This window comes from Watersipora subatra, chromosome 10 (genome assembly GCF_963576615.1).
Source record: "Watersipora subatra chromosome 10, tzWatSuba1.1, whole genome shotgun sequence".
Taxonomy (NCBI): Eukaryota; Metazoa; Bryozoa; class Gymnolaemata; order Cheilostomatida; family Watersiporidae; genus Watersipora; species Watersipora subatra.
In genome coordinates, this window is record NC_088717.1 from 14,453,546 (window position 1) to 14,474,940 (window position 21,395).

At 34.9% G+C, this 21,395-nt stretch overlaps 1 protein-coding gene across 2 annotated transcripts in view; it reads left to right on the plus strand.

Moving 5' to 3' along the window:
- LOC137406377 (uncharacterized) overlaps positions 1-17,980 on the plus strand; it is a 32,597-nt gene extending 14,617 nt beyond the window's left edge. For both annotated transcript variants that reach the window (XM_068092948.1, XM_068092949.1), the window contains exons 2-7: positions 256-436; positions 8,642-8,911; positions 11,117-11,218; positions 13,259-13,403; positions 15,732-15,867; positions 17,523-17,980. In XM_068092948.1, the coding sequence (XP_067949049.1) occupies positions 281-436; positions 8,642-8,911; positions 11,117-11,218; positions 13,259-13,403; positions 15,732-15,867; positions 17,523-17,646 (933 nt within the window). In that variant the 5' untranslated portion in view covers positions 256-280 and the 3' untranslated portion in view covers positions 17,647-17,980. The remainder of the gene's footprint in view (positions 1-255; positions 437-8,641; positions 8,912-11,116; positions 11,219-13,258; positions 13,404-15,731; positions 15,868-17,522) is intronic.
- The last annotated feature ends 3,415 nt before the right edge of the window (positions 17,981-21,395 follow it).

Genomic DNA, 21,395 nt, shown 5'->3' on the forward strand with positions numbered 1-21,395 from the left:
TAATCTACACTCATGCATATTATGACCAGCTTGCTTTGTACTGGTGTTCAAAATAGCTTTGTAATCAGTGATATTGGAGTTGACAAAAAGTGATTGCGGCAGCATGCCCTTCGTAAAAACAATCTGGGTATCAGGCAAGGGTCAACATACTGATCTACTTACTCAAGCACATTTAACCTCTATAAGCAGTTTCTGTCAGCATTGTTTTTCAGGTTTTTAAACCATTATTTATGTCATTGTCTTTTAATCTATCAGGTGAGGGGAGCTGACAGGAAGCAACATGGCATGCTGTCGAAAGAAAAACAAAAAGTTGGTGAATCAGCTAAGCTTTGAGGAAAATGAGCTCGATGTGATGTCTGGCACATCTGTTGCACCAACAGAATCCTCCAAAGGAGATGAGGAGTTGTCTGACCCCGACTCACTGAGTGCATTTCAAGTAGGATTGCCTTGGTGTGAATGGAATTCAGTTTAAAAAAAATTAAACTGCATGTAATCTATAAGCATTTTTGTAGAATGTGAAAGTACTAAAATTAAGATTAAGTTTTAATTTTGAAAAATTGATATTATTTCTATTATTATTCTAAAATATGTACTTACATGTATGTTCATGGCATTATTGAACTACTTTCGTCAATGGAATTATTTCTAGTATGTCAAACCATTTCGTATAAAAGCTACTATTTAATTTAGGAGCTGATATACTAATGCTATGCTGTAAGCAGCAATTATGATAATTCAAGTCTTCTTTTTTTTAAAAAGAGTTTGTTTCTTAGTCTATCTGTACCATTCATTCCTTCTTCAAGAACTTCTGCTACATTTATTCTATCAAAATTACATATTTCACCTTGTTTAAGCATAAACATCAAATGGAATCTGTAGAGTGTTGCAGCAAGGGTCGTGGATCATTTTGTAACATTTATGCAAACTTCAAGTTTGTTGGGTTACAGGTAGTCGTCGACTTACGACCTATGCGACATGGATCCACCCGACTTTACGACAATGTCTCTGGGAAGGTCAAGCAGTTCAGTGCGAGGCGTAGCATAAGCTGTTCTTCGTTATTTTTGTTAAGCTTTTTCGTTAGTTTTTCGTTAAGGCAAAATTTGGCGATTTGTGTCCTGATTATATACGCTATAAAGAGGTATACATTGCTTGCCATGGCTAGTTCAGCGTTATTCGTTATGGTAAAACAGATTCACAAACAGATAAATGATAAAATCTTAGTTGAAAGTTTGAACTTTACTAAAGTACATACTAAAACTTCCTTCAAGTATGTGTTTAGAAAGCTAAACTCATTTAAGATAGATCAGAATTGACAGAATATACAGAATCGACTTACGTCCGAATCGACTTACTTCTGACTGGAATCAAACGCGGTCTTTAGTCAACGGCTACTTGTATTTTAAAAATGTGTTTTTGTGCCAATATTTTCGCTAGCACAAAGAAAAGTTCTGCACATTCAAGCTGTGAGTATCATCTCACACTTACATGTAGTTCTCACATCAAATAATCTAAAGGTTAACAATACCTACACATCAATGTTGCTTTGAGTCTATAAAATGTAACTTACATGCCATGCTCAGTACCTAGTATAGTATAATAACTTACCATTCAAAATTTTTAAATATGAATGAAATTATTGTGGTGAAAATAAAATATAAACAAATAAAAAATGCACGACCATGAAGTTTTGTAATATTGTAACTGTTTGCTGACCTTCACAATTGCACACCAAATAGACCTATTGCATAAGAGCGACCTTTATAGTCATACGTCAATACTAAACATGTGATAGTAGAAAAAATAAAATTAAAAAGAAGGGAGTGCTAAAATGTAAAGTTTCGTTTAATAGTCTTTAACAATTACAAATGTACCGAGTAAAGGTTTTATGGTAGGTCTGTAAAGGTTCTATGGTAGGTCTGTAAAGGTTTTATGCAGGTCTGTAAAGGTTTTATGGCAAGTCTGTAAAGGTTTTATGGCAAGCCTGTAAAGGTTTGATGGTAGGTCTGTAAAGGTTTTATGGAAGGTCTGTAAAGGTTTTACGGCAGGTCTGTATAGGTTTTATGCAGGTCTGTAAAGGTTTTATGGTAGGTCTATAAAGGTTTTATGGCAGGTCTGTGAAGGTTCTATGGTAGGTCTGTAAAGGTTCTATGGTAGGTCTGTAAAGGTTTTATGCAGTTCTGTAAAGGTTTTATGTGGTCTGTAAAGCTTTTATGCAGTCTGTAAAGGTTCTATGGTAGATCCGTAAAGGTTTTATGGTAGGCTAAGTAGTTGGCTAAGGGTGATAATTCTCAGGGGGCTGAGGGAGATCACTTTAGTGGACTAAGGAAAATAACTCTAGTAGCTAAGGGAGATAACTCTAGTGAGATAAGAGAGATAGCTCTAGTGTAAAACTATTATAAAACAGTTTTATATACTACTTTATTGGCAATAATTTCATTGCAAATAGAAATATTTTTTAAAATCATGCCGTACAACCATAATAAAACAATAAGAAAAGGCAACAGTTAGCTAAACAGTTAGGACAACAGCTGAATTTTTTTTAATAAAAATGCATATAGTATGCAAAAGATATTTTATGGTGCACGAGGTATTAAGGGTTCAAATGTTTCATGTCGCATGAAACATGTTCATGTCTCATGTTCATGTCTCTTAAACATGAGATATAAGTAGGCCTACTGTTTCCTTCCCGAACTACTATATACGAGTTCAAATCCTCTACATTATTATAATCTCAAGCAACTTCATCAAATCAACATTTGAATAGCTCTGCTAATAGCGCAAAGGTTAAAAAACAAGGTTGTTTTTATAACAGATTCCAGTGATAACCAGTTGTGGCTTTTGTGAATAATATAAATGGTGATGATAATAATAGAGATAGTCATAGGGGAGAATCTGCAATGATTACGTGATAATGAGTTGCAACAACAAGCGAAGCAATCATATATTGCTCAGCTTACATTAAACAACACTTACTTATGAGTAGGCGGTTGTTATTGCTAAAATTCTTAGCTGACAGCTGCTGCCTAAGTCAACTATGATTGTTAGAGCCATATCCTGTCTGTTGTTCTCAGAGAACTCATAGAAAAGAGATTACCACTTGAACAACAGCGCCTTTAAGTTTTTGAGGAAATGAGATTTCAGACATTTTAGACCATTTTTGTAAAAAATTATCATTAACACAACTTTTATTAGATAAGCTGCTGTCTCCTTATAGTATATTATATTTTATTACATTAAATTTTATTATAATACTTAATTATATAATAAAATATAATAATTTATTATATGATAAAATATAATATTTTATCATATAATTATATATTATATTGTATATTATTGTATATTATATTTTATTACATTAAATTTAATTATATAATATTTTATTGTATAATAAAATATAACATTTTATTATATGATAAAATATAATATTTTATTACATAGTATTATTTTATGCCATATTATTTTGTGTTTATCACAGTACATGTAACTCATTATAGTATATGTAAATCATTAATAAATCTCATATTGTCATTGTATGTGTGTTAGTCCTCGTAAATTCTATACATTTCGACATTTTTTGGCCGATTTGATCCAAACCTCACATGATATGCTTCATGTTTCCATCAAGTCATCAAAATATTTGGTACCAAAACTCTATGCGGTTCCTGAGAACCAGCCTCTTAAATGCTGGAGGCTGGAGGCTGGAGGCTGGAGGCTGGAGGCTGAAGGCTTATTCTTATTCTTACTCTGAGGCTATTTCAAAGATTTGAAAGAAATTGAAAGAAATCCTTGAAAGAAATCCTGGGTGAAGCCAAGCATACTGCTAGTATGATACCGTACCAGTACTCTTGGCAATTTCGTACATCCTGTGAGATCATTATGAGTAATCAGTTTTTGCATAATTATCCCGCAAAGTGGTAAGGCAGATGAGTAATATAATGGTTAACACGCTGGTCTGTAAAATTGAGTGTCTGAGTTCAATTCTTGTGCGAGACAACTTTATCCGCCAACGCTGTTGCCACGGTGATGAACAAACAGACAAACAGGCAGACAAATAGACACAGCTCTTATTATAGTAAAAATTATATTGTATCATACTATATGGTATTATATTTAATTTACTATTACTGTTAATTTATATTATTAGTTTTATATTATATGTTTTTATATTTACACACAGCCATAATTCCTATGCAACTGTCATAAAGTTTTTCAGTGTTAATGAATTATTGCTTACAATTTCTCTGCTCCAATGCAAATCATTCAGTCATCATGCATTGCATAGTCAGAAGCAATTTGGTTTGGATACAATTGCAAACAACAACATGAGTACTACAACTCCCCCCACTCCTTTTATGAGTAGAAGCTACATATATTTGTTATCTCATCAGTTCCACTGCAACTCTAGCAACTAACATGGTTTATTTTCAACCAAAATCATACCTTTGTAAGCACTGCCTTATCCGACCCTCTCTTTAACAAGCCTGCATCTGTAAATGAGGAATAAATCTTGATTTTTAACAAAGTGTTGATTTCGTTATTATATATACCAGTACCGCGGTAGTCCAGTGCGCCGTAAGAGTTCACCAGGAGCATAGATGAAGTAGAGAATAACTATATATACAATAATTGGCATAATTGTATTGGTTGGCACAGGTAGTAGCACACCTGTCTCCCACGCGGAGTGTTGTGAGTTCAAACCATGTACAGAGCAATCTTTTTTCTGATTTATTACTGTGACTTTAGACAGACGGATGGAAGCTCATGGCTCTTATTATAGTAAATATTATGTCATGACTCATGAAATCGGTTTCGTGAATTACAAGGTTTCAGGCACCAGAGTAGTAAATCCAGTTTTCTCTGGGCATTAGCTATCGGTGGCTGGCTATCAGCTAGCTCTGGGAGTTCAGCTATCGTGCGGAAGCATTACAGGAGATCAAAGTGGTTATGAAATTTATGCTGTTACCCTACTGTGACACTTGAACTAAAATAGGCGCTGGACAGCAAAATACCGATCAGCAACGTATTTTATATTGCTGTCTCAATCTCCTTTAGGCTACTCAATCGTATGATGACAAAAACAATAACTTAATTTTAAAAAATCAATATCAATTCTTATGCTTGAAATCAATCCTTTTTGTCCGTAATAATTCACATTTTTTGCGTCAGATTATCATTATTTAAGTTATTATTATTATTAAAATAATAAATGGTTGAATATTATTCATTTTATTAACAAATAATGTGAGCAGAACGACACGTCCGATTTGAAATTCATGCTCAGTTAATCGTCGAGGGGATAACTTCTAAAAATTCGGTTTTTCTGTCTTAGATAATATCTTACAATAGAAAGACAACTCTTTAGAATGAGGTTTATTCAATGTATTGGTCAGAGGATCCAAAACACTTGAAGTAGAGCGTGAAGGAGATCTTGCTGTTGTAGTTTAAATTAATTCTTGCCATTTAAGTATGCTTATAGCTGCAGGCTGCTCTGACACTCTCTTGCAGGTGATTTCCTAATAAGGTGCTAACAATAGTCTGTGAATCCAACCAGTGCTACTTATATTTTGTTGCAGGCTAATGTGACACTCTGCAGCAGGTGATCTTATGTACTACGAGAGATATAATGTAGCGCTAAATGTAGTTGCTGGCTACCTTGATATTCACTTACAATTTCACAAAAAAATTATTAAATTAAAAATATTAAATAAAATTTTATAAATATTTAAATAAAATTATTTAAACTGCTGAAACTTATACAAAATGTCTGCATTTATTAGTTTTAGAATTAATGTTAAAAGCCATTTGTTAATTCTTTGAACCCTGGCCGTTTTTGTCAACACGTGTCTGTAACTCTGGGCAATTTGTCCAACGATCCGAAGTTTTTAAACTTTTATTAAATATATCTAAATGTGCTCATAATACAATGATATTTGATAAAACACTAGTAAAAAAGTTGGGCAACCCTCAGCAAATGTCATCAAACAGAAAAAAACAGTACTTCACTATTATTCAGGCTAAAACTAAAAAAGTTCGAAAAATTTTATAAAACTCATAAAAACATTTACAGTAGTATCATAGCCATCAAACACATGTTCATCATCATTTCATGACACAAAATATACTAAAAAAATATAGTTAATATAATTAAATTCTTTGTTTGCATCATAACCATTTATTACCTACCAGCGAATGAGCCACAACGATTTTTCACGATATCGTCCAAATACATATTTGTTATTATAATGAAGGAAGTCGATAAATGCAGTGCACCCACGAGATACGATGTTGATCTGTTCCAAGGTTGACATCGTATGGTGAAAAAATCGTATGTAGGGGTATATAAACCATTGTAATTGTACAATGTAAAAAAAAGGTAAAAATCGTCCAAAAATTTATAAAAATGTTGAACATTTTGAAAATTAGTAACAAAATAGTTTGTTTACTTTAGTTACCTACAGTAGCTGCATTGTATTAAGTGCACCTAGTAATTATGATCTGCAAAACGGTAAAATGCAACATCATGTGTGTATGAAATGCAGTATGCATGGGTAAGGAGTTCTCACTATCAAGACATACGTACAACATAAGCTTTTAATTCACTTCAAATATGTTTAGCTTACTAAACACACATTCAAAGCTAGTTAAAGCTGAGTTTTAGTATGTATTTTTACCCCAACTATTTCACTAAATTTTAACTCTGTTAAATTTTAAATCTTTTCGCTTCCCAGCTTTTACTATAGCCTTTAGCGAGTCTGGTTAAAACCTTTTAAAACCTAACTTGACAAGAAACGCCGTACGTTGCAATTCTCAAAAGTGGCCTCTCGTACACTTGACCATATAATGGTCATCAAAAATGACATTGTATTTACTATACAGTAGTGTACGCACATACTTTTGGAGTAACGTGACTTGAGCTGTTGATCTAGTTTATAATTGTTGGGTAGTGAAAAGCAGAAATTGCCAGGAAGACACAGCTTTTGCTGCTGGTACAGAGAGTGCTCGAAGAAAATAGGCTAACTTAGTGCGGATTATCACTTATGGAGGATGAGGCTTGCTCGTGCACTGTAAATGCTGGTGCAGTGCAGAAAATTGCTAGCTAGCTAACATTTGTAAAAGGATTCAGAGAAGGTTGTACAGTAGTTTGTCTTGAATGAAATGTGCACAAAAATCAATGTGACCATACATACAGAAGTTTGTACATATTTATACCCTAAAGGGCATGGTTTTAGCAAGTTCTAGATAGTAATATGGATGCATCAACTATCTTGAGTAGCTAGTTATATATGAGTTACATACATATGATGATTTGTAATTACGTAGTAAAAAACAGGCCCATCTGCAAAGACATCGTTAAACAAAAAATAAAACATAAAATCAAAATGAAATAAATAAAACAAAATAAAACATAAAATGTATTGAATAAAGCACAAAAAACATGCCACACTAAGAAGATAAATAATGATATGCATTGAACAGTATTGTTTTTATGTACCAGTTCGCATCAGTAAGTTAACACTTAAGACTTCTCTGCCGATGTAGGTTTTTTCTGTATCTTCTACATACCGTGTATTGCTTTCAACTCTTTCAAGTCGTCAGTCGTAAGCTCTTCCTTGTGTTTGCTTTAACGGATTTCTTATTTTTAATAATTGCAATTGTTGATTGATTGCGATCATATTCCTTGGCAATATTAACAATATAGGCGTCTCCTTCCTATTTATCTATGACCTCCAACTCTGTTGTCATGGAAATCATTTTTCCTTTGTCTTGTAAAGGGATTATAACGCTAAAAATGAATACTTGCTCACGATTATGTGCTTTTCACAAAATTTCCCACGTGGAACGCTGACCTGAGAGAAGTCGGTCATCGTGTCTCTTCTTAACGTTGTGAAAATGTTTTCGGCAAACAGCATTTCAGCGTCTTTGCTATTTCAACGTGCGTTATGAGCACACTGACCGCAAAATTTTGACTTGAGCGAAACTTTTCTCGAATTCGTATGGTGAAATAAAATTTGTATAGCGAGATGAAGATCTCACGATGTTCAACTTCGTTAGGTGAAAAAAATCGTATATCAGGGTAATCGTATCTCGAGGGTGCACTGTATCTTTAAAAACGGTAGAAATGGATGTAAAAACTTTCGGGCCTTTGTTCTATGCAAAGATTAAACAGTTTGGCTTGCGTTGTTGCTTAGAAACAGCGATTGTAAACAGAGTCATACCAAGGCCGGTTTTCCGGCCACTAGAGTTTCTGACACACCCTACATAAGGCCCCAAAAGAGGCATTAGGGTTCAAAGGGTTAAGCCTAGATTAATCCAGACCTGCTGTTTGAGTGTACCAATTCTTGTGGGCTAGCTGCAGCGCTACTGTGCATGTAGGCCTCATCATGCCTTAACAAGTAGGAACTAAGCTTTCATTTATTTTGTTTAACCTAATGAATATTATAACTATATCCTCATTTTGCTTAATGTTATATTTCTACTAATTGATGAAATAAAACACCCACATATATGTGTAGTTGCTGCCTACAGCGAAGTTCGTTAGCAGGTTTTTTAATGCAGAGTGTGAAGAATATATTTTAGTACTGATATAAATCAGTGAGTGCCATCATGTAGTTGCAAACATCTGTGACATTTTTTGTAGGTGATTTCATCAATATTCTTCCTCATTCTGTTCGCCGCATGTTTTGCTACATCCTTCAGCTTCTTTACGGCTGCGACCAACAGCCTCCAGTCCAACTTTGCTAACCAAACATACAGTTGCAAACTGGCCAGCATATCAGAAAAAGAGATAACATGTTTGGGCACAACCAACATATCGCAATGCATCAACATAATGCTGGCATGTGAAGGCTTGGAAAATCAAACTCTCTTGCTTTATGAGTTCTATCATGATTACTTCAGCTCGGTCAAGGTAAGTACAGCATTGCGCCTACTTTGTATAAACTGTATATATACTAGCTGCGCTACCCGGCGTTGCCCGGGTATTAAAAATCAGCTTATAAACAATGAGAGTTGCCTGCCACTCGCTATTAGCCTGGCACATTTCCAATGCATAATTTGAGTAAGCGTACTAATAAGAGCTACTCTCTCCATGACGTTACGCAATCACCTTGCGTAGTACGCAAGGCCGGTGCGTGTTTGCTCCTATATATCAAGCTTGTGTGGCTGAGTTGGTAATGCGATACAGATTCGTTATGTCAATATTTTAATAGCTATAGCTAGAACTACACACATGTATACACGCGACCAACTTTGAGAAATATATTTATAGGTATAGTTTAAAGTATTGTACAGTAGATGCTCCTACAACATAAATAATCCGTTCCGAGAGCGTTTACATTATATGGATTAGATATTAGATTATAGGGATTTTATATTATATGAACAGTAAAATACATGTAAATAGCCTAATCCATTCCACGATTGTCACAAACTCCCCCTTTGGCCCTTTAAATAGGGAAAATCTGAACCTAGCTTTTTATACCCCTATACAACATTTTCTCTCCCAAGTGCAACAAGAGAGAAAATGATATTTTCAAGGCTATGGGACTCGCCTTACTCAAATCAAATTTGAGAACTTGCAAAAATTTGGAGCTTTTGTATATATGAAATTTCTTATGTAATACAAAGCAAAAGTTTTACATAGATTCTCTACGCTAAGTGGAAGTTGTACTTTAAAAGAGGTTTACACTATAGGACTTTCTATTGTACTTTTTGCATTGCAATTTTATGAATTTCAACATTGCTGTCAAACACTGGGATCTAGGATTTCTCCATATTTTTACCACTTTTTTATCAGTTAGCAAGAGCTTGCAACTCCCAACAATGCATTAATTTTTATGGAGTCTTGATGTAGCCTGAGAGGGTAACATTTAGACAGAATTCTCTAAAATAATCACAAGCAAATTGATCAATGCAGAAATGGTTTGTTTTATTAAGTTTAATTATTTAATAAGTATTAAGAAATAAATTAATGATTTGAATTTTTTTTAATTTATTAATTTTATTAATAAATTTGGTGAAATTTAAGATGTTTTTGTAATAGTTAGTCTCGCGCAGTGTTTTGAGCCTAAATGTGTAACAAGAGGCTTGTGGCAGCATCGTCACATTCCTACTGAAATCAACGGGTTCATAGCATATTTTTGTTGACCTCTCTTCAAAATACATGTGCATACACACGTTGCTGCAATAGCACTAGTTTTGCTTATGCATAAAAGTGCTGACATTAGCCTTAGAGTACTCTGCTGTCAAAGCGGCTATTCCAAGGCTTGCTGGGGCTGGTTATTGCACGCTTAGCATTCTTACAGGCTGCCCAGACCTGCTGCAAAGCCAGCTGCAAAGTCAGCGTGGTAAGGAACGTATAGTCCTCTTGGTTACAGCTTTATATTGCCATGCGATGCAGTTCCTATTCAAAAGCCAATTGATAAGTTTTGGTAGTTGCCTCAGTGTACTCGCTGTAGTGCTGGTGTTGCATGATTGGCCAGAGACAGGGCATAGCTGAGGGCCTGATCCACTACACAGGCGTCTTTACTCATAAAGTTTAATTCTTTCTAAAAAATGAAGATGTTTTATTTTTTTAGAACATGAGCCGTATAGTCAAAAATAATACGAAGCAAAAAGCGTTTTCAAGTCACAATGCAGTGTCTTTTTATACATAAAAATTAAAAAATAATTGCATGTATACATCTGCTTCTTTGTGTTACATCTAAGCATTTTTTGATTAAAAACTATTTGAGCAATGTTTATGCTTCGGGTGAGTTTGGACCCCTGCTTATTTGCAGCGTTATCACAGCTAAGCTGTTTTGATTGTTTGAGTTTGGATCTTGGCTTGTCAAATGGACTACAGATGTTTATAGTGGCTTGTTGAACATGAGTTATTCATTTGCACTTTGTATTTCATCGAATTTTAATTTGAATTTATTAAAGATTCTCAAAAGCGGACGCTTGGAAAAATGGCCAAAAAAATATTTTCTATCCAGGCATTGTTTAATTGTTCGAGTTGCTCGTGTTTTGAAGATTTCCAGAACATTAAGATGTGATGTTCCCTGGCTTTATATTACTAAGCTGATGTGAAGTTTATTCGAGTAAAATGAGATCACCTGTTGTTACATTTCAGTGCTCTACGACCAGGTGCTCCCTTCCAGACAAAATCATAATAAATGAGAAGACCAAGCAAGAAGAAAAATCATGTCTCGAGCTAGTAAAAAATTGCTGCACCGTAAGTTGAGACCGGTTCACACTGTATCCCAGTATGTCAGCGTCAATCCCACAATACTCTGATGATCGTCTGTGATAATTTTGTTCACACTATTACAAACCCATCTGCGTTTACAGCAGTGAGTAGTCTGTGGCATGACATCTTTATATTATACAATGTGGTTGCTGAAATGCTGAAATGCTAGTCCCGCAGCAACTGTCATGGAAGAAATATAGATCAAGCAATCCGTGATGTCCAATCACTGTCACCGAAGTGGTGCACATTGCACAGACTGTCATGGATGCTCGGTAAAATATGGTGAAAGTTTGACAGCCACAATATTTCTCATCATATCTGTGATGTCAATATTTTACGTCTGTTGCTTTTATGTACCATTTATCCCATACCTTCAACAAATTATTTGTAGCTGATCGATTCTTAGATGTTTGCTAATTAATAATCAATTTAATAGAAAGTTAATTGTTAACCAAATCGTAGTGATTATTATAACTAGAAATTCCACTGTCATACAGCCCACGACCAAAGTGATATTGGAAAAAAGAAAGGGTACTGATGGTTGAGAAATGCAATATTAGCAGTCAAATAGGATAACTGCAATGGTAGCTGTAATGTACTGGGTGTTATTATATACAACAAATAGCAATAATGAAAGGAAAAGATTATATGTTTATATCTCTCCTCCTGCAAAAAAAGAAATGCAATATTGGCCAATATTAGAAGTAAAATGCACTGATATTATTAGAATAACCAATATTATTTATATAGTAATAATAAAAAACCAATGCACAATTTTGTTTACATTTCAAAACGGCATAGCTAACAATATCACGAAGTTGTGATATTTATATAGATTTTTAGAAAATCTGTACTACGTAGTCATTGTCCTGTAGTCATCCAAACTTATAATTAATTATTGCAATAGTCTCATTAGAACCGTTAGAAAAAATATCATCGTCATGCCTTTACTTACACTGCGTTAGATTTTTAGAAAGTCTGTACTACGTAGTCATTGTTCTGTAGTCATCCAAACTTATAATTAATTATTGTAATAATCTCATAAGAAATGTTAAAAAATATCATCGTCATTTGCTTTACTTATACTGCGTTGGACATCAGTTAGAACCGTTAGAAAAAATATCATCGTCATGCCTTTACCTACACTGCGTTAGATTTTTAGAAAGTCTGTACTACGTAGTCATTGTTCTGTAGTCATCCAAACTTATAATTAATTATTGTAATAATCTCATAAGAAACGTTAAAAAATATCATCGTCATTTGCTTTGCTTATACTGCGTTGGACATCAGTTAGAATGGGAAAGTACTCAAATGTGTCGGCAAATGAAAATGAAAAAATTGAAATCGGCAAAAATGAAACGATTTCTGTACTCCTATGTTAGTTGCCAAACCTCCGGCAATTCGACAATGCTATAGACCGGTGAAAAGCGCACGCTACTTTTTCATAAAATGCGCAAGACTTCATCGTTCTATTATCTGTCCCTCGGCGTTTCAATTTTTGGTCTTAACTTTTATTAAACCAAGCTTTTCAAGTGTTTTGTGGCGATTTTCGTTGAAATTAATCTGTCTATTTGTGTATAATCCGATCAGATGGGTAAGTTTTAAGATAATACCGACGGTTTACAAAGACTTGGTAACATATTTAAATAGGTTTAAATGTGTTTTGTATCGTTATTATACTTTAACGACTTTACATAACGATGCTTAAATTTGTTGATGAAATTTATTGACGAGGGTTCGTCTCATTGTTGATGAATAATTTTCGTAAGTTGCCTGCACATGCATTTATCATAAAAAACTCCCACACTTCGCTCCGCTCGTTTGGTCGTGGGTACATTAATTAATTAATTATAACTCATTAAATTTTAGATTTCTGGTGCACCAAGTCGTTTTCATTCTTAGTTTGTTCGCCTTTAATAGACTATCACTACGCGCGTGAATGGCAATGAATTGGTTAGAGTTGTCTTCTTTCTAATATTTATTATTGGTTAGGTAACTCCAAATATGTTACTAATACATTTGCAGGATGATTCACCATGGATAACAAAAATGTATCCAGCCAAGATGAGTGAAGATGATCTACACGCTAAGGCAAAATCTGTCTCAAAAGATGGCTTCTACTATGATCTAAACAAACCAGAAGCAATATTCCTTGAAAAGAGTGAACTAGGTATTATACGCCCCTTTTTAAATCCTAAAAGCTTAGAACTACAGAGATGTCAGAGGAGGTATTTTGGCTTGTTCAACAGATTCCAGTTTATAGTAGCCAGCAGGTTAAAAACAAATGAACTAGAGCCAGCACTTCAACCAAGTAAATGTAGATTTGCAATGAGTTTTCCCTCAAACCTAATCTGAAAAGTATTTTCGGTGAACGAAGAGCAACAAAACAAACACTCGTTTTTTTATCAATAAATTATTCGATTGAATTTGCTAAAAAGTGGTGTCTCCTCCAAAAAACTAGCAGCTGCTATTTCCTGCTCTATGTTAGTATAATTCTATGTTTAGTCAAATTAAAATGCAACTAGCCCGATAATTAAGAAGGAAGGTGGCATTGTGTTGTTGAACATATATTATCTACTCAGGCTTGAGGTTTGGTTTGGACTCACCCAGAAGGGCCAACCCTGCTTTTTACTTTTTTAACTTTTGGCTGCAGTAGTTAAACTTCAAATGCAAAAAGTCACAAATGGTGATTGAATTGAGCTGCGATATGGTCAACACTTTAAAGGATGATAACTGACAATATTCACTGACACAAAAAGGTCACAAATGGTGATCGAATTGAACTGCAATATGGACAACACTTGAAAGGATGATTACTGACAATATTCACCTAAGCTGATGAGGGTATGTGATTCCCTCCGCTGGTGAGGGATATATGACATCCTCAGTGGATGGGAGAGGTGGAGGTCAATGGCTCATTTAGACAATGGTTATAGGTATATATGGCAAACCAGTCACTGTGTGGGCATATGAGACTTTTTCTTTAGAGTCCTTGTCAAGTGAGTCTCTATCAGGGTGATCAGGAAGTCAGGGCTTTCCCAGATCAAGCCCACCACAATTATCTACTATACCTGAAAAAATTTAAAAAGTAGAGAAGCATTGCTCTCTGCTATAATGTTATAAAGTCATTTTGTCAATGATTGTGTACCATTTTTGTCTGTCGGTAGTCTTAAAGAAGCAGTAAATTACAAAAGAATGATCTCATCCATTAAGCAGATTTGAAATATCAATGGTGACTCACGTCATGCTCGACTTTTGTAATTGACGCCACAGCTAAAGCTCTAATCAGCTGACAGCTCTAAACACCTTTTAGCAACGGTAAAAAACTCTGACAGAAGCCGATCAAAGATTATCATATTTTATTTTGTTGACGAATGTATCACCGCTAATATCAAGGCCCAGGGCCAATGAGGGTCATCACGATCAGCCGGCAGTACTAAGGCTCAGGGCTAAGGAAGGCCATCACGATCAGCCGGCAGTACCAAGGCAAGGAGGATGACTTGAGCTCTCTGAGCTGTTAGGGACTCGGGTGTGTCTCACCAAATCGAGGCAAGGAGGAATTGAGCCGGCCCTCGAACCAGCTGGATGTACAGCCAACCGGTCATCGGCCAGTAAAACCAGCTAGACCGACCATCGAGTTGGCAGAGGTGAAGACCAAGCTGCTACCGAGCTTGCAGATGAAAGACAAACCTGCTACAGAGCCAGCTTCTGAAAGGACCAACCTTCCACTAAGTCAACCTTCGTGTCAAAGGGGTGGAGCCTGCCAACATTTACGATAAAAAAGAAGCCCATCAAGCAGAGCGCGAGAATGACTCAATTCATTCATTGTCAATCTATATTTCTTAAAGAATGTCTGTCGTGTGCAGTGTGTCTGTATTCCGGCTATACCTATTAAGATCTTGAATAAAGGATCAGTCCTGAAGATGATTTGATCTCAGACCCTCCCATTTGCAAGTCCAACACCCTACCCATTAGTCCACACAGATTTAGTTGTTCGCTCGACAATTTAAGTCGCTATATGAGAGCAAATACCCAACGGCGTTGCATACCACGCAGGGTTATTGCGTAAATAAGTGATTGTAACTAATTAGCTTACTAAATTTTCCATTGGCAATGTGACAGGCTAATAGTAAGTGGCAGGCACCTTTCATTACTTCTCATTGTTTATAAGCTGATCTTTAATGCCCGGGCAGAACCGGGAAGCGCAGCTAGTATTTATATATTTGTGAAAATACATATATTTCCCTATGGATTCAAAGTAGTGCGGTTTTTTGTGTAGTAGTAAGGGGTTTCAGGGAGTCCTTTGCAATATAGATAAGTATATTTCAAGGTCATTTATTGTATAAGCTGCCAAATAGTCCATTGTTGATGCAACATGAAAGTAGGGTAGTGGCTTTGACCAAAACGCAAAGAAAAATGGAAAAAAGCAGGAAGTAGAAAAACAGAATTAAGTTTTTGAATCATATGCAAGTTTAAAGAGAATTTTTAATATTTTTAGGAACACCCAGTCTGGTGTTTGGCAGAAACCTGTCTTACACCATCATCGCGCTGCCGCTCATACTAATGGTGCTCATCGGAATCCTAGTCATCTATTTGTTCCAAACCTTCAAGCTGACTGCCAACGAGATCTATCGGTCTGTAATACTCCTGGTGCACTTTCTAGAGATGTATAAAAACTGTAATTTTTGAACCGGTTTGTCAGTAGAAATAAAGAAAACCAAATCAGCTTATTATGATAAACAAGTTTTTAAGAAGTCGCATAATTTTTTCACAGAATTCTTGTAAGATTTTAATAATTAGCAACACAGCTAGGAAACCCACAGCCTGCTCAAACCAAAAATAGAAAGATTTCAGACCATAATTCTGCACCAATTAACAATAAGTCAAAAATACCAAGCTCCGCTAATGAGTTCTTTACTAAATATGTGACAAAAGTCTTCATTTGGTGTTAAAAATTCAACAAAACAGACTATTTAATCGTTTATACCTCAAATAACACATGGATGAAGTTGGTCTTGAAACAGCATAAGCATCCAAAGATATAGTTGCATCTTTAGTTGTTCAATTGAACTTGTCATATTTTCTTGCTGTGAAAATATCCTTCGCAAGAGTAACTACTATTTCAAAAACATTCTTGTAGTCAGACAAATAGTAACTAAATCACTGTTTTCATGATGCGCAGTACTTCGGAGTTGCGCTCTCTCCGAATCATGGAAACGACGTCTTCGCACTGAAATCACTGCGCACTGATCAGTGCGAAGCCAGTGCAAATTCGCAACAAAGAAGCCGCAATTTGGCAGTGGCTGCGCATAACTCTCTTGCTGTGGAGGCAGATTCATCTAGGGCCATAAAATTGTACAAAAGTTATCTTACTTTTCTTGTTTTTTTTCTTCCGATCTTCTTTCACTTAAATTTAATTATGGTCTGCACCCACGAGGATGATGAGGTGATCTGACTTGACTTTGTTATCGACACCAACACTTTTCGAAAAATAGGTGGCAAGTCCTAAAGTGTCATTTAAATAACATATTACTAAAAAATACTTGTTAAAAATATATTACTGTGTAAAAATTGTGTTAAGGTTTGTAAAACCTTGTGAATGTGTATTGTAAATAAAAGTATAATGACGACAGAAGCATAAATAGACTGTTTCTGATGTTCGGTATCCATGATCGATTCTATTTCTCCATCAGGCGATTCAATTTATACAATTTCTCTTCTCTGACTAATTACTGCTGAAAATTAATCTGCTGAAAACCACTGCTCAGCATGTAAATGTACAATCCCCTCGACTTCGGAGAGGCCGCATGGAAGTACTGCGCATCATGGAAACATAGTGAATGTGATAAATACTTATAGATTGACCTTTCGATGCCACGACTAGATTCACGAGCTAAAAACTGGGCAGCAATTTTGTTTTACATTATTTAAAAGTTTATTTGTTATTAGTTTGTCACATATTTGGTCATAGTTAAAAATTATATCAAATTATGCTAAAATAAGTTAAGCCTTTGTATCATGACACATTTTCACATATTTAAAAATTTTCTGAAAAATGCTGTGAAGTATGAATGGCAGGGGATGTAAATCTAAATGCTATTGTTTTGAGGTTTCCACTGTAATTATTGAAAACAAACATGCTTGATTCAAAAGCTGCTTTTCATAACCATTGCTTTTTGAAACAATTGAATTAGAAATTGTCTCCCTTACCTAATGTTTAAACGAATAAATTAAAAAGTTTGTTTGTTACCAATTAAACTGCAAGTCATAAGTTTATGTCATTTTATAGGCCACTCACTCCAATAACTCCCCTACACATGCAGGTGAACGGCAAATGGTACATCAAGGAAGTACAGCAGAACGTTCAGATGAATGCTTTTGAAAAACTTCGCGCTGCTAAAAACAGCAGTTGAGTCACAGTGACAATGACTATGCTATATTTTTAACTGCACATCAAGATATTATTATAGTCGCCATTTTGTTTTGCTACGGACTTACAAGGATTTATACTTTTCTACAACACTGACTATGCAAAAGTGAGAGAGACCATTATACTCTGCACGAATCCAGCTTTTGTTACTCACCCATACGCACTTTTATATCCTTATCTGATATGCTTCAATATACAGCGTCATAAATATCGCTCTGCAGGTTATAGTTTTAAGAGTTGTCTGCCCCTGACTCATAATAACAAACAGTGTTTTTAAAACATCTGTAATTCAATCAATAAAAATGCCAGGCTTGGATGCAAAAAGTTTTATTTTGATTATTTTAGTTTGACCATCTAATGCTGCGAATTACAAAAAATAAATATTGCCCCTCATTCATTTCCCCTACACAGAACTATTTCTAAAGAAATATTTTTTGCAGTTATGTTCTATGCTGTATGTTCTTCCAACATCATGTCATTGGTTTTATGAGAACAGCATGTTAAGAAAGGTATTGTTGCTAAAGCTAAAAAGAAGCGCTTATAGGTAGAACTGTAAAATATGATCACTCCAGCCATGTGGTGCAATAACATAACACAGACATAACATAACAATCATTAACAGCATGCTTGCATTTGGACTAATGAAAAAATTGCAATCTGACTAACAAAAATGAGAAAACATTGTATGAAAACCAGTGTTAGAAAAACTGCACGACAGCTGGCATTTTAAATAATTAAAATAGTAACAAAATAACACAGCTGTCAGCTCTCTTCTAATACATAAAACATTTAGTCTTTTGTGAGAAATATGACTTCTTGGAATCCAGTTCAAAACAATGTAATTATTATAAAAAAAATTGCTCTACTGATATACTATTCCTAAAACTGTACAAATCCAAACAATAAAATTAAATGTTAATCAAAACCTGAATATGGATAATTTAATAAAATATAACTAATATTTATTTATGGAATGTTTTCAAATAAACACACTGGCAGTATAAGGAACAATATACAGCGTTACCTCAAAACATATTGTTTCCTTATGTTTTAGAAAATTGCTGACACATGACTTGTTGTAAATGTAGCATATGGACTGGTTCAATAGAGTGTTCTCTTTGAATTGTAAAATATCACTTTCAAGCAGAATTAAATCATCTTTCTAAATAAAATGCTGAATTTAACTAAAGTCTTAGGGCTGTTAAAATAGATACAGCATAAAAATGCGCCACCAATGAATGGATCAATGCTGTCTGTTCATTTATCGATCGATCATAGATGAAAACATCTATGATCATTGACCACCCTTGATTTAACATAAAACCCAAGAGAAGACAGCTTCTCGGTATCTTGTTTCTTGTTCTCTTATGAATAAGTTGTAATAACTCCATATTTGAAAAGCTTACAACTGGTGGCTGAGGTGAGCAGAAGAAAGATAATGAGTCTCTAGTGCTCTCAACAGCTTAAGGTAAAAGCGTGCTTTGCCTTGAATTTTTACATATCTTAAGGATTATACTGAACTCACCCAAGCTTCAATACTGTTGGGGGTGGTGAAATTTATATGAGCAGCCCTCACATGAGGTGAGTGTTTATTTCAGAGTAAATAATGGGGCTAAGGCTAAAGGAATGACTTTGAAATTAAAGATATCCCTACCAAGCTTTTAAAGATTCTTTCAGAACTAAAACTGATCAACCCTAAAATTGATAGTTAAAGCCTAATGCACTGTTTCATTGTATGTAGGAGTTGTCATCTCGACAGTAAGTCATAGACCTTGCGAGCGCATTAAAGGTTGACTTGCAAAAAAATTCACATTACAGTTATTTGGTATCAAAAGATTCACCATGTCTTACTCTGTTGTGTGGTAGATGCCACATATGCGGAAATGTGATTACAAGCTTTTAAAAGCTCAAACGAAAAGCCCCCGTAGATTGGAGTCTCTTTATTTCTCTGACGTAGTCATGAAATTTGGTTATCGTCTTGTCACGTGATGTTCTCCCATGAATTGAAAGGGCAATATAAAACTCATCGTAGCACTAGTTTATGACAAACACTTCGGGTTTTACCGAAGACCCCGTATCAAATATAGATGCTCGCTACTTTACAGTTTTGTTTCGGTTTGGTCTAATCGGCAAGTCGTAATCTGATCATGTGACCCAATACTTCGCAAATAATTTTTGCAGCACTTTTCGATTATCACAAATGACCAACAGGCTCATCGTGATTATCAGACAATGATATGTACTCCTTCAAGCTAAGGCTAAAAAATTAAACGAATTTTTACAGTAAGTTATAAAATATCACTGCTAAAAGTGACAGCATTACAATGACGATAAAACAGACGCGTAAGAACAATAGACATGGTTTTATTGAATGCGGGAAGTATATTTGTGAAATATTTCAACGAATAAGGTTGCATGAAAGTGTAAACAGAAACCATCTAACACAGATACGCCACATTTGAACCGTTTTGGAAAGGGAACCCAAACTACGGAGGTCTCGTGTGGCTGCAATTAACTGTTCGTTTTTTAGCTTTTAAGAGCTTGTAATCACATTTCCACATATTTTGCTCCTAGAACACAACAGAGTAAGACATGGTGAATCTTTTTATATCAAATAACTGTATTATGAATTTTGTTGCAAGTCAACCTTTAATGATGGCATCACCTACTGACATCATCAAATTGCAGCTGTCAAACTTTACAGATATTTTGTCGAGCATCAATGACAGTCTGAGCAATGTGCACCACTTTGGTGATGGTGATTGGCCATCACGGATTGCTTTATCTATATTTTCCTTCATGATGATTGCTGCGGGAGCAGTTCATCGCTTCAGCAGACTTTTCACTCATGTAAACGCAGATGGGTTTGTAATAGTGTGAACAACGTTATCACAGACAATCACCGATGTATTGTGGGATTCCTGTTGATATACCGCGATGAGTATGAACCCGAGATGGTTATATGGATTTAAAATGACTCAATTCATTTCAGCTTTCATCACAAAATTTAACATTTCAATTCACAAGTCTTTTGTGTCGTGTCGTCTAAGAATTTATTCAATTCACAATTCATTGCAAAAACAACAATTCAATTCTCAATTACTTAGCTATTTCAAACTCAAAGGCTCAATTCAATACAATTCTACCAAATAAACAAAATCAATTCTCTATAAATCTTTCCAAAAATTGACTTACGATAATAAAATTATATCAAAACAACGATAACCCACAATCGCTAATTTAGCTACACGCATGAGCTCAGTCTATTGGCTGTTTGTAAAGCAAATATAAACTATTTCACTGGGGATTTTACTGCTTTCTCAGGTAGAATTAAGTCATGCCTACCATTTTTTGCTGACATACACTCAGTAATTTTGCTGTAAAAGCAGAGTTTCTGTCGTATAGCGTCATTTTAAAGTTTCTTACCACCAGCAAAAGATTCTGCACAAGAATCAATGCATTTGAAAAACAAATGGTATGTTTAATATTTTTGTAGTTTAGCAAAACTGGCTGCAAAAAAGCGCAATCATTTTTGCAGTTTGACCAAAACACAGACACACATTAACCAATATAAAAATATAGTAGAAAAAAGTGTCATTGGTCTGCGGTGTTGAAGAACTTTACTAGCTGAAACACGTTAAGGTCACTGTATACAATATTTCTTTTATTTACCCTAAACTGGAAATTAAAAAAAATTGAAACCTCAATTTTATGCTGTGTTTTGTGATTAAA